Source organism: Saccopteryx bilineata, chromosome 6 (genome assembly GCF_036850765.1).
Source record: "Saccopteryx bilineata isolate mSacBil1 chromosome 6, mSacBil1_pri_phased_curated, whole genome shotgun sequence".
Taxonomy (NCBI): domain Eukaryota; kingdom Metazoa; phylum Chordata; class Mammalia; order Chiroptera; family Emballonuridae; genus Saccopteryx; species Saccopteryx bilineata.
In genome coordinates this window covers 143,111,660-143,127,818 of record NC_089495.1, presented here as the reverse complement: position 1 = coordinate 143,127,818, position 16,159 = coordinate 143,111,660, and the positions used below count along the sequence as shown (strand labels likewise).

Genomic DNA, 16,159 nt, shown 5'->3' with positions numbered 1-16,159 from the left:
CAGGAAGGCTGCAGGGACAGCATTGCAGGTGGAGGAGGCCCGGGGAAAGCTGTGAGGTGGAGAGAGCTGGGCAGTGGGCAGGTGCAAGGGCTGCAGCAGAGGGGTGGGGTCTGGGGTGGGAGTAGGGGTGGGGGGGCAGTGTGAGTAGGCCTGACAGCTTTACTGGGCTGGCAGCTGTCAAATGCTGGCTGATGTCACCCCCAGCTTTTGAATACTTTTCAGACAGCTCCACTGACACTTGCTTTGTAGATCTCAATCCTGTTCATTCCTCTCCAAAACCACACAGGCAATTGGAAAAATTCGGTGATAAAGTCTTATTTTCTCATCATTATGTAAAGTCTTACCTTATCATGAAAACATATCTTTATCTGGGTCAAAACACATGCTGAATTTGCTGGAGCTCCTAGTTAGATCAGGAGGAGCAGTATAAACAAATCCCCTGCAGACACGGCTTATTTTAGAACAGGTCCAGAACGTGGTGCCCAGCTCTGTTTATCTCATCAAAATGAAGTGCGGGAGAAGTCTGTTAGCACAGGTGACACAGTAGCACTGGGAAAATGTGGCAGTGCTTCTGGAGCACATGAGTATTTTCAAGGCAGGAAACTATCTTTTTGGTGTTCTTGAGGCATCTCTGCATATGTGGGTCTTGTATTCTTGTGCTGGTTCATTTTGTGCCTGTCTTTACTTCCAAGTTTGATTTTCTTTAAAGCTATCCGAAGACAGCTCTTTTTTTTTTTTTTTTACCATTAAATTTTTTTTCTAGAGTCTATACAATTTCTTCTTAGTCTTTTTTAAAAATTTATTTATTAAATTTAATGCAGTAACATTGATAAATCAGGGTACATATGTTGAGAGAGAACGTCTCTAGATTATTTTGACATTTGATTGTGCTGTATACCCCTCTCCCAAAGTTAAACTGTCTTCTGTCACCTTCTATCTGGTTTTCTTTGTGCTCCTCCCCTCCCCCAACCCCTCTCTCCTTCTTCGCCCCCTCCCCCCTCCCCCCACCCTCCCACCCCTGTTGCCATCACATTCTTGTTCATGTCTCTGAGTCTCATTTTATGTCCCTTCTATGGATTCATATAGTTCTTAGTTTTTTTTCTGATTTACTTATTTCACTCCGTATAATGTTATCAAGGTCCATCCATGTTATTGTAAATGATCCGATGTCATTTCTTATGGCTGAGTAGTATTCCATAGTATATATGTACCAAAGCTTTTTAATCCACTCGTCCTCTGACGGACACTTGGGCTGTTTCCAGATGTTCGCTATTGTGAACAATGCTGCCACAAACATGGGGGTGCATTTCTCCTTTTGGAGCCGTTCTATGGTGTCCTTCGGGTATATTCCTAAAAGTGGGATAGCTGGGTCAAAAGGCAGTTCGATTTTCAGTTTTTTGAGGAATCTCCATACTGTTTTCCAAAGTGGCTGCACCAGTCTGCATTTCCACCAGCAGTGTAGGAGGGTTCCCTTTTCTCCACATCCTCACCAGCACTTATTCTGTGTTGTTTTGTTGATGAGTGCCATTCTGGCTGGTGTGAGGTGATATCTCGAGATCAGACGAGATCGGGCGCGTTCAGGGTGGTATGGCCGTAGACGTGATATCTCATTGTGGTTTTAATTTGCATTTCTCTAATGATTAGTGATGTTGAGCATTTTTTCATATGCCTATTGGCCATCTGTATGTCCTCTTTGGAGAAGTGTCTATTCATCTCTTTTGCCCATTTTTGGATTGGATTGTTTGTCTTCCTGGTGTTGAGTTTTACAAGTTCTTTATAAATTTTGGTTATTAACCCCTTATCAGACGTATTGCTCCGATAGATGTCGGAGAGTTTCCTCTGACTTTTTGAGTCTCTTTTCTCTTTTCTTCTCTGCTTTCATGCCTTCATTCCAGTTGTCCTCCAACTCGCTGATTCAATCCTCAGCTCTATCTATCCTGTTTTTAATTCCTTCCATTGTGGTCTTTATTTCTGATATTGTATTTGTCATCTCCGACTGTTTCTTTTTTATACTTGCTATTTCTTTATTTAGGTGTTCATAATGACCATCCATTGTTGTTCTAAGATCCCTAAGCATCCTTACAATCATTATTTTGAACTCCGCATTTGGAAGTTTGATTATTTCCATATCACTCAGTTCATCTCCTGAAGGTGTCTCTTGTGGTTTCATTTGGATTGCACTTCTTTGTCTTCTCATTGTCTGTTTTTGGGTGTTTTATTTGTAGAGTTGGTTGAGTCTAGGCTTGGTGTTGTCTGCCTCCAGTTTTCAGTTGTGTTACTTTTAGGTCTTCTTGGGTTGGTATCAGCTGTTATCTGTAATCCACTTTCGGATTTGGGCAGCTTTGAAGTCTTGATTTGTTTGTTTTCTTAACAGGTGATAATCTTGTTTACTGATCTCAGCAGGGGGCTTCCTTGAAACTGTATTTAGGATATACCTGAGACTCTGAAGGCCTCTTTAGCCAACTAATCTCTCTGGGGGCAAGGTGTTTTCTCAGTTTCCGTAGGGTAGGGGGAGGTGTATCTCAGATCTCCATGGAGACCTGAGTTACTGCCCCTCCTCCCCACTTTTTTTTTTTTTTTTGTATTTTTCTGAAGCTAGAAACGGGGAGAGACAGACAGACTCCCGCATGCGCCTGAACGGGATCCACCCGGCACGCCCACCAGGGGGTGACGCTCTGCCCACCAGGGGGCGATGCTCTGCTCTACCCCTCCTGGGCGTCGCTCTGTTGCGACCAGAGCCATTCTAGCACCTGGGGCAGAGGCCAAGGAGCCATCCCCAGCGCCTGGGCCATGTTTGCTCCAATGGAGCCTCGGCTGCGGGAGGGGAAGAGAGAGACAGAGAGGAAGGAGAGGGGGAGGGGTGGAGAAGTAGATGGGCGCTTCTCCTGTGTGCCCTGTCTGGGAATCATACCTGGGACTTCTGCACGCCAGGCCGATGCTGTACCACTGAGCCAACCAGCTAGGGCCCCTCCTCCCCAGTTCTTGTTTTCAGCTGTGTCTTGTTGCGCTGATTGGAGCTGGATAGATGTCCAGAGATCTCTGATCCGGAAGCAGTTCAGCTCTGTTTTGTGAAAGGTTCAGTCCCTCCCCCAGCTATGGCTGCCTCCAGCACGGATGAGTCCGCTTTTTTAGGTTGTCTCCTTCATTCCTTAGCCCCTCACAGTCTGTCCCTCTCTCCTTTCCACTTGGGAGATAAGCTGGTTTTTTCAACACACCTCGCTCCCTGGTCACCAGGCAAGTGGCTGTGAGCAGTATTTTCTGCTCTTTTCCCTGGAGTGAGATCCCCTCTGGGCTCTCAGCCTCACCCCCCCCCCTTTTGTTCCTGTAAGCAGGGAAGATTCAGGCACTTTCTACTAGGTTTGTTGTGGCTTCTTCTTTGCTCCTTGGTTTTTTAGAGCTGTTTTTGCAGTTCAGAGTTGGTATTTCATGCTGATTTTTTCTAAATTGATTTGTATTCCAGTTTGGTGGTGAGAGTTGGACGTCTGTGCGTCCGCCTACTCTGCTGCCATCTTTTTTTTTCTCTTTTCTTCTTAATCTTTAATAAAATTCACTAGACTCTTCTTTGTTCAAGGACATCTTGGATTTTTTTTTGCGGCCTGTTGATAAGTAGTCAAAATAAAGTAACTCATTGAGTCAGGTATGTTTTCCTCATATACAAAACATGTCTTGCATATACTACAGACATACGAGGGGAGTCTGAACCCTACAGAACCTTTCTAGGTGGGGAGTAGTCCCTGCGCCCCTTGCCCTTGCCTCACCTTGTTAGTACAGATTTTCTGAGAGACTTAGACTTGACCCATCAGTGAGACATCAATCACTTGGCGTTTCAGGTCCCAGGATGGCAGTGTTGAATCAGACATTATCTCTGATTTCAGGGACTTGTGGGAAATAGTTCTGTAAACAACATCAAGTGATGTGATATATGCTATAAAAGATGTTCCCATGTTGTATTTGGGCCCCACAGGGAAGAGCAGGCAGTTTTTTAAGCACTTTGCACCACAAGTTGTAACAAACTAGAGCCTTTTGAGTAATATTGGAGCTGTACTGTTATGAACCAGCACAACTAGTAATTCCAGGTCCTGAGTGGGAACGATGTGAAATTAAGAAAATAGGCTTAAAGAATTAAAAAGAATGGGTTCGGGAGGGCTGTGCAAAGCTGATAGCTGAAACAGGGCCCTGCAAAGCCACATCTTGCTCTATTTATAGGGAAAAGTGGGTCATTAGCAATTCAATGAGATCTTTGATTATGTTTCCAAGGTAACCCAAGAAAACCCCCACCATACTTAACATCCTAACTTTACACAATGAAGAAACTTGCCTCCAGTCTTTCCAGGGAACACAGGGGTGGGGTGGGGGTGGGGTGGGTGCCATGGACCAGCACAACCCAAGGAAGCAAGTAGAGTGGGTGCAAATACTCAGCATCATAGCCAAATATGGAGATGGAAGGGGGAGAATTTAGCCTTTTGCTAAGCCTCGAATCTACAACGGCTTTTTGCCATTTACGGTCCACAACATAACCCCCTTTTCTTTTTTCTTTTTAATTTGTGTGCTGAGATTTGCACTCTTCTGATTTCTTAGTTTCCCAGATTATAATTTGGAGGCAGACTGAAAAAATACAGAACAAACACAAAATTAGTATAGCCAATACTAATAAGATACTCAAATATTCTAAAACATTACAGTGATTAAAGCCTTTAAGCAAACTGTTGGCCAATACAACCAGAGTCCAAAAGAGTAGTGTCCTTAACATGTTCACCAAGTCCAAGTTGGCACCAACACCATATCAAATTTTCGCAAATGCAGCCCAACCCCAGTTCAGTCCATCAAAAGCTGTCACAGGAGCAGGAGTCCAGGAAACACATCCAGGAGAAGTCCACATGGCACTGGAATTGCCGTCACACTTCCACACTCTGCATCTAGCATCAAAGTCCCAACGACCGCTGCTTCTAGCTGGCAATGACCCAGGTAGACTGGAAAAGCCATCCACAGCATGCATTAAGACGGAGCTTCTGTTTTCTTTAAACTGGAAAGATGAACCCAGGGGACCTTATACTGGAGCTTTACAGTCACGGGGTGGTGAGGAGAACCTTGGGATACACTAAGCTGGGTTGCAGAGGTAAATTTGTAAGTTGGCAAAAAAGGAAAAAAGGAGCTCTAAATTAGGAGTAGGTCGTAGCCTGAAATATGAGTGGGGCATTGAGGCAGGAGGAATAAAGGAAACACTATATATTAAACAAAGCAGCAGAAAATAGGACTATCAACACCCACAATAGAGATCTTCGAGGGAGAATAAAAAACCTGAATATTCGGGCGAGACATAGTTAAGTGGCCCTTGTGTAAATGAGATCAGTTTACCTGCTACTTTGAAGAAATACCCTAGGCTTGTCCACAGTGTCGTAGTTGGGGCCAATGGCCCTGGGTACCTTCAGCCTTCAGTGGCAAACCCCAGCATTCTGGGCAAGGTTAGATCACAGGTGGCTGGAGCAGGGCTGGAAGAGACTGAGCCCTCCCTTAGAGGAGCGAGGGGGAAGCCTACTTTCCAGTGTCCTTTCTTCATCACAGCAAAGGCATGTAAGCCTGGCAGGCATTGGCTCAAATGACCATCCTTTCTACTATTGAAGCAGAGCTCTGATGGAGTCCTATGAGGTCCAGTTGGAGCATTGGAGCCTTTGTGGGCGTATGCCAAGAGCTAGTATTTTACCTGATCTCCTTTGGGCTTTTTCTGCCTCTTGGTACCTTAAAATCCATGCTCAGAAGATCTTGCTGAGGGGCTTGAAGGTCCCTATCTGCCTAAAATATCTGGAGCTACTTGGAAAAAAAACAGAACAGTGTTATTAGCTGGAATCAAATTAAAAGAGGATAGAAGTTTGCAGGAGAAAAGGATTTGGCATCTCCTGTTCATCAGCATTCAAAAGAAAATTTTTTTTAAAGATAAGGTAGATTTGCAGGAATTCCAGGATATGAGTCCCCCTTTTATATATATATTTTAAAATTGACCTTAAATATTTGCTGGGTAGGCCCTGGCCAGTTGGCTCAGCGCTAGAGCATTGGCCTGGCGTGCGGGGGACCCGGGTTCGATTCCCGGCCAGGGCACATAGGAGAAGCGCCCATTTGCTTCTCCCCCCTCCTCCTTCCTCTCTGTCTCTCTCTTCCCCTCCCGCAGCCAAGGCTCCATTGGAGCAAAGATGGCCCGAGCGCTGGGGATGACTCCTTGGCCTCTGCCCCAGGTGTTAGAGTGGCTCTGGTCGCGGCAGAGCGACGCCCCGGAGGGGCAGAGCATCGCCCCCTGGTGGGCAGAGCATCGCCCCGGTCGGGCGCATGCGGGAGTCTGTCTGACTGTCTCTCCCCGTTTCCAGCTTCAGAAAAATAAAAAAAAATAAATAAATATTTGCTGGGTACACTTTAATAATACCGTGACTTTAAAGATTGTAAGAAATACCTGTAATTCGAAAGGTTTGCCAAAATACAGTAAATGCTTTGCTACATATGTAGGAACATTGTCAGTTTTAATCACATCAAGAAGTCCAGGCCCTGGCCAGTTGGCTCAGTGGTAGAGCGTCAGCCTGGCATGCAGGAATCCCGGGTTCCATTCCCGGCCAGGGCACACAGGAGAAGCGCCCATCCACTTCTCCACCCCTCCCCCTCTACTTCCTCTCTGTCTCTCTCTTCCCCTCCCACAGCCAAGGCTCTATTCGAGCAAAGTTGGCCCGGGCACTGAGGATGGCTCTATGGCCTCTGCCTCAGGTGCTAGAATGGCTCTGGATGCAACAGAGTGATGGCCCAGATGGGTGGAGCACCACCCCCTGGTGGGCATGCCGGGTGGATCCTGGTAGGGCGCATGCGGGAGTCTTTCTGACTGCCTCCTCGTTTCCAACTTCGGAAAAATACAAAAAAAAAAAAAAAAGTCCAGTAATAGAAAATGCATACAATGAGCTATATAACATGCTTAGCAGCCTTTCCTGTCCTAGCAGAGGCTACCATAAATCCAGAATAAGTATCCACTGTAACATGGACATAGGACTGTTTGCCAAATGAAGGTATATGAGTAACATCCATTTGCCAAAGTTGTCCTGGTAGGAGTCCTTGAGGGTTAACTCCAAATGAAGGGACAGATTGTAGTATAGGACACCTCAGACAGGATTTACCAATCTGCCGTGCTGCTTCCCGAGAAAGTTGAAACTGTTTACGTAGGGCTGCAGTGTTCTGGTGATGAATAGTATGAGACTGAATTGCTCAATCTGTCATGGTTGCTCCAAATAATTTTCTTTTGGCTTGATCAATAAGGGCATTCCCTTGTGCTAAAGCTCCAGGGAGCATGGCGTGAGCTCAAATATGTCCTATAAAACATGGAGCTCTATGTTGACGTACAAGTCTTTGAAGGAGGAGAAACTGCTGAAATAGTTCATCAGTAGTTGTCCCTAAGACAGCAGTCTCTATAGTGGAAACAACCATAAGTAAATATTTGCTGTCTGTATACAGATTAAAGGAAGAATATGGCAAGTGCTGAAAAGCCATGATAATGGCATGTAATTCTAGTCTTTGAGCTGATTTCAAGGCAAATTATTTTAATATAAATTTGTCCATCGATTTTAAGCCTGCTATTCCTGAGCTAGACCCATCAGTAAAGACTATAGGTGCTTCAGGAATGGGCTCATTAACAATTGTTTTAGGAAATACAAATGTAGTAATTAATGAAAATTGAACTATTTTATTATTTGGGTAGTGAGAATCAATTTGGCCTCTAAAATTTGTAAAAGCAATTTGCCATTTAGTGGAAGTTTCCCAGAGCCGTTGTTGTTGATCCTTTGAAAAAGGAACAACAATTTGAGACTCAAAACCTATAAGCTGTAAGAGTCGCCTACACCCCTTGATAATCAAGGAGGTGACAAGATCAAGATACGAAGACAAAACTTTTTTATAAGTAACAGTCAAATGAATCTTTTCAGTAGGACCTGAAGCTTGCCACAATAGTCCCATTGGAGTGTAACTTGAGGGACATATTATTAGTAAGGCAATTGATTCTTCAGGATTTATGCATTTTAGTTGTGCTTATTGCAAGGCTTTTTCTACAAGCTTTAAAGCTTGCTGTCCCGCAGCTGTAAGTAGCCAAGGAGAAGCTGGTTCAGCCGAGCCTCTAAGACTATCAAAAAGTGGTTTCAGTTCCCCGGTAGTTCATTTCAAGGAAGGTCTAAGCCAATGAATGTCTCCTAACAGTTTCTGGAAATCATTTAAAGTTTGCAAATGATCTGTCCTGATTTCTTTTTTCTGTGGACGAATTTGTTGTCCCTCAATAATTTGTCCTAAATAAAAAGGTAAAGATTGCTGTACTTTTTTAGGAGCTATATAAAGTCCTGATTCTTTCAAAGAATATTCTAGTTGTTGCAAAATGATCAACACAGTGTCTTTATCTGGATGAGCGATAAGAATATTATCCATATAATGAATTATGTATGCCTTAGGGTGCTGCCTTCATACTGGAGAGATAGCTTGAGAAACGTATTTTTGGCACAAGGTAGGACTGTTAGCCATACCTTGAGGCAAAACTCTCCACTGGTATTGCTCCATTGGAGCCTAGAAATTAAGTGAAGGAACACTGAATGCAAAACACTTGCAATCATGCAGGTTTAAAGGAATAGTAAAAAAGCAATCCTTCAAGTCAATAATTACAAGGTGAAAATTCCATGGAATGGCAGCAGGAGAAGGGAGTCTAGCTGGAGAGGACCCATAATTTCCAGTCTTATTTATTGCTCTCAAATCTTGTAATAGTCTCCAGTTTCCTGATTTCTTTTTAATGACAAATATAGGCATATTCCATGGACTATTGGATGGTTCAATGTGCCCAAGCTGTAACTGCTCTTGTACCAATTGAGCAGCTCTCCCAAGTTTCTCCTGAGAAAGGGGCCATTGGTCTACCCATACAGGATTATCTGATTTCCAAGTAATTGGGTCTGCACAATGCCTTCCTGGGGTAGCAGGAGCTACCAAGGCCCCTATGCTAAATTTTGGTATCCTAATCCACACCTTCTGGTATTGGGTGCCACTTCTATGGGGGTGAGAATTCCCCACTGTTATTTCCCTAGACCCTTAGTGGGCAAAAATTCCTGATCAAGCATTTGAGTACTGACTAAATTATTAGGACTACCAAGTAATGCTCCCATATTTTTCAAAACATTTCTACCCCACAAATTAATTGGCAATCCAGGGAGCAACATAAGGCTGAAAAAATCCAGAATGACCTTCTTAATCTTCCCAGAACTTTGTTGAGGGGATTTACTCTGCTCTGTACCTTGTAATTCTGTGGCTGCTGCATGATTGGGCCAGGAAGGAGGCCAATGTAGCTTAGCAAAAACAGATACATCAGCTCCAGTATCTAAAAGTCCTTTAAATTTACACCCTTGTATTGTTAGTTCCATTTCAGGGCGTTCCTGACCTATTTTTTTTTTTTAGTCAATTGGAAAAATCAGAGGAGCCAAATCACCGATTTTCTTGGGGCCCTTTTGCAGGATGTGGCCTGAGAAGCAGAATTAGCATCCTTATACTATTCTTCTAACTGCCTGAATTAGCCGTGAGACAAATTCCTGAAATGACTTATTAGGGCCCTGCTTAATTTTGCCTGAGTATAGCCTTACACATAACAAGACAATTTACACACAAAAAACACAAGTATAACATATAACTTTGACTAATCCTAATATTTAAATTGCTATTTGGCTTTTAACTCTGAACATACCTCACAATGCACTCACCAAATCAGTAAGTCTTAAGGATCTACATTCTATTCTATTTAAATTTAAATGAGCGCTCCTTACAAGTTCTAAAAACATTTTATTTTTTCTAAATATTAGAGCCAGCATTTCCAGTTTTTGCATGCAAAAAAACCTTAATTCAGGCCTTAAAAACAGACACATTTTAGACAACATTAAACAAAGACTAAACAGAGACAAGAATTAGACGAACCAGACAAACCAGAGAGAAACCCGGGATTTCAGAGCACATCCAGATTAGAAAGATGCCTGCCTGATATTAGTCAGGGCATTTTCAGACAGAGAGACTGAAGGATGTGACTAAAGAAAATCTCCCCAAGAAAATTTGCTCTCGGCAGCTGCTGGGATATTTTCTATAGTCAGATCCAACACAGGTCCCCTGCCTCAACCTCCAGGCAAAGAACAAGAAAGAAACAAAATGATAGTTCAGAAGACCGTGGTCAAAACATTAAAGAAAATCAGACCATGACAGGAAAAGCTGCAGTCTTCCTAATACCTGAGTATCCATTCTCAAGAAAGTCCAACTTCCACAGCAAATAATTACCCCCGAGAGACAAGCACGAGCAATCGCCTTCCAGTCATTTGGGGGAACAGCCTTTGCCCTAATAGTATCTGATAAACCAAGTGAAAAGGAGGCAGTAGGCCCATACTGAACACAAGCAAGTTTAAGCTCTTTCAGAGCTCTAAAAGGTACAGGTTTATGTTCTTGCACTAGTCACCCTGTATCATCTTGTCTTTCTACAACAGGAAAACAGGTAAAGCCATCATTTATTGTTTCCCCTACTTTTTGAGCCTGGTCTATGGATTGTTGGAGAGGGGATTTCCCAGATTTTGAGCTATAGACTCCGCAATCAGCCAGATAAGGGAACGGAGGAGCAGAGGGTTGAATGTAGGAAGGAGCTGATGGCAGTGGAGGCCCCGCGGCTAAGGCAGCCATAGCCACATTTTTTTCATCCCCCGTCATCCTCAGACTCCAAGTTATCCTCGTATTCACATCCCTCTGTTTCCAGTGCACCCTGATACTCTTCAGACAACGATTTGTCTTCATACGGAAACATTTCTACATAAAGGTCCCTTATTTTTTACCCTATCTGTCCCATACTCTTTTACTCCCGACTACACTTTCCCCCACAAACTTTCTTTACTCACTGTGCGCACTTCACTTTGGGGAGTTCTGTCACCTTCCTTCAGTTTTAGTTTCCTCGTACTCAAGTTGTCTGTTTGGGCGCCTTGTGCCGGGGACCAGCGTGGCTCCTAATAGCGGTGCAGAATTAAGGAAACACACTTATCAAAACAAAAACGATGGGACGGGGAGGACTCTTCAACATGCCTGGCAGTATCCGAGTGCCCCATAGCCCCAGTTCGTTTTATTATATAGCCATATGCAAATCAAGGACCTTGATACAAAGTTACACATCCAAGGCTAAGACAGGAACTCTCCCAAGGCAAAAACAGGATACATTAGTGAAATCTACCAACATCTGAAACAAACAAAAAGTCAGAGGAAGGGCATGTGTATTGCTTCCAGCAACCCAAGGAAGCAAGTAGAGTGGGTGCAAATACTCAGCATCATAGCCAAATATGGAGATGGAGGGGGGAGGAGAACTTAGCCTTTTGCTAAGCCTCGAATCTATAATGGCTTTTTGCCATTTACAGTCCCCAACAGATGGGGGGTTGGGGGGGTGGCAGTGGTGGTGGTGGTGTGTGTGTAGGATGAGTGTGGCAGCTAACATGGAGGTGTGGGGAAGGGCCCAGCCTTTTGCACTTTCACAGAACAAGTGAGGTGGGGGATTGGGCAGACTGTCAGCTTATAGCCCATTCCCTAAACCTCTGTGCCCCCAAAATCTAAACTGCAAAAACCCTGTTGGTGTTTTGGTCCCCAACACTACGTTCTGGGTGGAGGCAGCTGTGTGTATGGAAGGCTGGAGACTCGGGGATGCAGTCTGCTCCTTTGCCGGGTGGCTGCGTTACTGGTGGGTATTAGATGTGTGAGCAGGGGGCGCTGAGACTGGAAAGCTGAGCTGGGAGCGTTTATGAAGGCCCTTTCATGTATATGAAGGAGTTTGGACTTGACTTTTTGGAAAGGAGAACCTTTGGGGATCTTAAAGCAGCAGAAGGACGTGACCTATTCATCTTTCTGTTTTAGAAAGATGTCTTTGGATGGTACTGAGGAGGGATTTGAGGGGGAGAGACTGGAGGTACGGAGGAAGACCACTGTGAGGGTCCAAGTGGGAGAGAATGCAGTCCGAGCTAGGATATTAGCAGAGCAGCTGAGGGAAAGTGGTAAATTTTGGGAACGTTGCCAAAGCAACTCTAAAGCTCAGTCCAAGCTCTGCATGGGGCGAGGAGGCAGGGTGCTTAGGTTCTAGGCTTGTTCTGCTCTTGACTCATGGTGTCGCTTTGAGCCCTCTCACCATTTGGAATTCTTGTTCGTCAAGGGAAGGCACTGCTCCCACCTGTTTCCAGTTCTGGGATTCTCATAAGGGGAAACCAAAGCAAACAAAACATTAAAAACCTCAAACAAATCTAACACAGGTTAGAATTTAACTCCCCTTTTTTTTGCACCTGATAGCCTTTTTCTATTGTGCTGAAAAATTCCAAACAAAATATACAGGTGTTGGATTATAAAGGTGTTACAAAAGTTTGTAATTGTGTGATTGACTAAGAACAGTTCTTGATCCACATGACTGATATACATATTATGTGTGTGCATGTATATTGCTAATACTGTCAGCATAATCCTGCTTTGTATTTCCTTGACATCTATAGTTATATTCAAAAGATCTCAGTTGAAGTTTTTATGTTTTGCTTTTAGAGGAACTGCACTCATCGGATGGAATTACTTTCTGCTTGTTTTCTATGCTTTTGCTCTCTTAAATTTCTACGTGTGTGAGGGGTATTATTCCTGAGCCTTCGCCAGACCAGGGCATGTCAGTGTGCAGCAGACCGCTGGGGCCACTGGGCTGTGTGTCTCAGGCACGTGGGCAGAGCTTGTTGGTTCCTATCTCTCACTCTGACTTGAAGTGGCTTTCTGTGAACTGTGCCTTTCTATTGAACTAAGCATGAGAGATCCTTAAGAGATGATATAATATAGCTGAATACTTAGCTTTAATGCAGTAACTGTGTTAGGGATCTTTATAATATATTGTTAAAAGCACTCTTTTCTTTGCCTTCTAGTTCCAAAAGACCCGAAACCCCAGTGGAGGCGTGTAGCATGGAGTCATGATTGTACCCTGCTGGCCTACGCAGAAAGCACGGGAACCGTGAGGGTGTTTGATCTCATGGGAAGTGAGCTCTTTGTTATTGCCCCGGTACGTGCATTCCCTAAACCAATTGCATATGTTCTGAATGCCTTTATATGTCGGTACTTGAATGGATGAATGTGAAGAAAGGGAAATAGAACTATAAGTCTGAGTAATCCATTGTGAACTTAAGAGGCTCAGAATCAGGTGTCTATACACGAAGTAATTTATTCGTTGTATTTTGTAGTGCAGTATCCAGATGCAATCCATTGCTATTAAAATGTGGTAGTAAATACTGTATAGAGAACTGAACGCTGTTATAAACCTGCAGTGAGGGAGAGAAGGTCAGTGGGCTGTCACAACAGGAAGAGCTTTGAGAAGAGCTAGAATTTGTTACCCTACAGGGAATAGAAACGAGACAGTGTATACGACTGGGTTGTAGAACTGCGTGCTGGAAACCTGTATTATTATGTTAACCAGTGTCACCCCAATCACATTCAATTAAAAGCACTGAAAGGGAGAATGGAAAAAAAATTAATGGTGGCAATAACTTGTATTTGTACAGTGCTTTATACTTTATTAATGGCTTTGATATGCTAAGTTCTTATTTAATCATCACATCAGTCCTTTGAGTTGATTGGGCCAATGTTAGCCTCATTTCACAGCTTAGGAAACTGAAACTGGGAGGGACCCTTTCCATGGCAGTCAGGGTCCCAAGGGCCTCTCTGAGGAATCCGATGTTTTCTACTGTGTCCTTCTCCCTCAAGTGAACAAGGTACAGGGCCAGGGGGAGAGTGCTTCTAACTCTGGTGGCACCTTAGGGTGACCTGGGAGGATTTATAAAGGAAAGAAGAAACAATTGCTGGGTTGCCCAGGCCCCACCCGAAGAGCTCTGGGTTCACTGATCCAGGTGGGCTCTGGGTGTTACTGTGGTTTGCATGCTGTTGAACTGATTCTAATGAGAAGCTAAGCATGAGAATCAGTGGTCTGGAGGATGATTTTCGTTCAGAAATAGTGAGAGAAGAACTTGAAAAAGTGCATTTGGCTCATATTACTGAAGTCCTGGGAGCCAAACAAAGAGGTTTGAATTTTACTGTTTCCTGGAGTAGCACTGACTGATAGAAATAGACTATGAACTACATATGTGATCACATATAATTTAAAATTTTTCCAGCAGTTGCATCGAGAAGCATTAGAAGAAACACATGTAATTGATTTAAATATTTAATCCAAGAAATTCTAAATATCATTACAACATGTCACCGGTGTAAACATTATTAATGAGCTATTTTACTTTCTTTGGTATGAATTTCTTTGAAATTTGTGCGTATTTTAATATTTCTAGCCTTTCTCAGGATGCATTAGCTGAGCATCAAATGCTTGGTAGCCACGGCTGCAACAGGGTTTTATCCCGTGGCTCTGGCAGTGAAGAGCCAGCTGTTCCGTGTGATCGACTTCATTTTGTGTGCTTCCCGGGCGCACATCCTCCACATCCTTAGCAGTCTGACCTGATCCTCAGCTGATGGAAAAAGGTTGTCATCGAGTGAATGTTTTCAAATGTCCTTTCCTTTAAAGTTGCTGGTCAGGCAGATGGAAAGTAACCAGAGACTTTTTTTTTGAGCTTTGGTTACTGCTAAGCAGTTAAATCATTTGAAGGCTTATATCTGAATTCTATGTCTTAGAAGTCTCTGAGGCTGAATAATGGTGGCATTACTTTTTCTTTTTTCTTTTTTTTATTTATTTTTGGCCACGGAAGTCCAGTGAACATAAATTCACTTAACTTGGTGCATCCTTCATCCAAAGAGGCAGCTGTGGTTCCAACGTGTGGTTGGAGGCTGGTCTAGACTCGGTGTCTCCTTGTAGGCACTCTGACTTGCATGATTCCTCGGTATGGTATACACTGTATACTATACAGATAGATCTAGGGCTGTCTTCTACAGATGGCACCTGGGAAGGCCCCGTCTCTGACATCTTCCAATTTTGCATATGTTAACTTGTATCTATCTTTTAGTGACTTAATTTCCCCCTCGTCTACAGGCATCTGGTTTAGCAGGAGACTTGAGCTATGCCGTTGCCGGGCTGGTATTTTTGGAGTATAAAGCAAGTGCGCAGTGGTCTGCAGAGCTCTTGGTCGTCAATTACCGCGGAGAACTCAGAAGTTACCTTGTCAGGTAAACAGAAAATGTTCTATTTGGGAAGACCTGCTTGACAAAAATAATGTTTATTCCCCTGCCTTACAATCAGATTTTTTTCTTTTCTTTTTCTTTCAGTATTTTATTATGACAACTTACAAATATAATAGAAAGTTTGAAAGAATTGTGTAGTGAAAACTCATCTACCTCACCTTAAATTGTGTACTGGCTGTGTCCTATCTCTATCTATCCCTCTATCCAGCCATCAATCAGCCTTAGTTTCTAAAGAATTTCAGACTTAGTACTTACATACTTGAGTATACCTGTGATTAAATAAAGTTCAGTATTTGCTTTCAGTTTTCTTTCTTTTGAGGTGAAATTTGCACACAATGGAGTGCACAGATCTTAAGTGCACCAGCCAGAGAGTTACGACAAATGAGTTCACTTTCATGGTTCACACTGCTGTCAGGACACAGAACGTTGGAATCTCTTTCCAGTCAAAGTTCTCTTTCCAGGAAATCTGGCCACTCTCACTCCCAGAGCAACTACTGTTTATACTTTTTTTTTTTCCTTTTTCTTGTGTAGATTAGTTTTGTCTGTTATAATAATCCCATCAATGGACTCAGACTTCTAAGTCTCCCTTCACAAGCATGTTTTGACATTCATCATATTTTCAGATGTGTCCGTAGCTTATTCCATTTTATTGCTGATAAGTATTCACTGTATGAATATCTCACGTTTGGGCTGCCGTAACAAAATACTATATATAAGCTGCGTGGCGTATCAACAGCAGAAGATTATTTCTCACAGTTCTGGAGGCTGGCAGTCTGAGTTCAGGGTGCGAACATGGCTTGGTTCTGGTGAGAACTTCTTGTGGCTAGGAGACCTCCGACTGCTTGCTGCCTCATATGGTGGAAGGAGAGCTAGCTGGCTATCTGGCCTCTTCTTACTAGGGCACAAATCCCATTCACGAGGGCTCCGTCATCATGACCTTATTACCTCCAGATACCATTTCATTAGC

The 16,159-nt window shown here is 43.4% G+C and overlaps 1 protein-coding gene across 1 annotated transcript in view; it reads left to right on the top strand.

Annotated features, from left to right (window-relative positions):
* The window catches only part of NBAS (NBAS subunit of NRZ tethering complex), a 352,849-nt gene that overhangs the window by 29,655 nt on the left and 307,035 nt on the right, over positions 1-16,159 (top strand). The window contains 2 exon segments of the mRNA XM_066234551.1: positions 12,942-13,075; positions 15,044-15,177. Of these exon segments, the coding sequence (XP_066090648.1) occupies positions 12,942-13,075; positions 15,044-15,177 (268 nt within the window).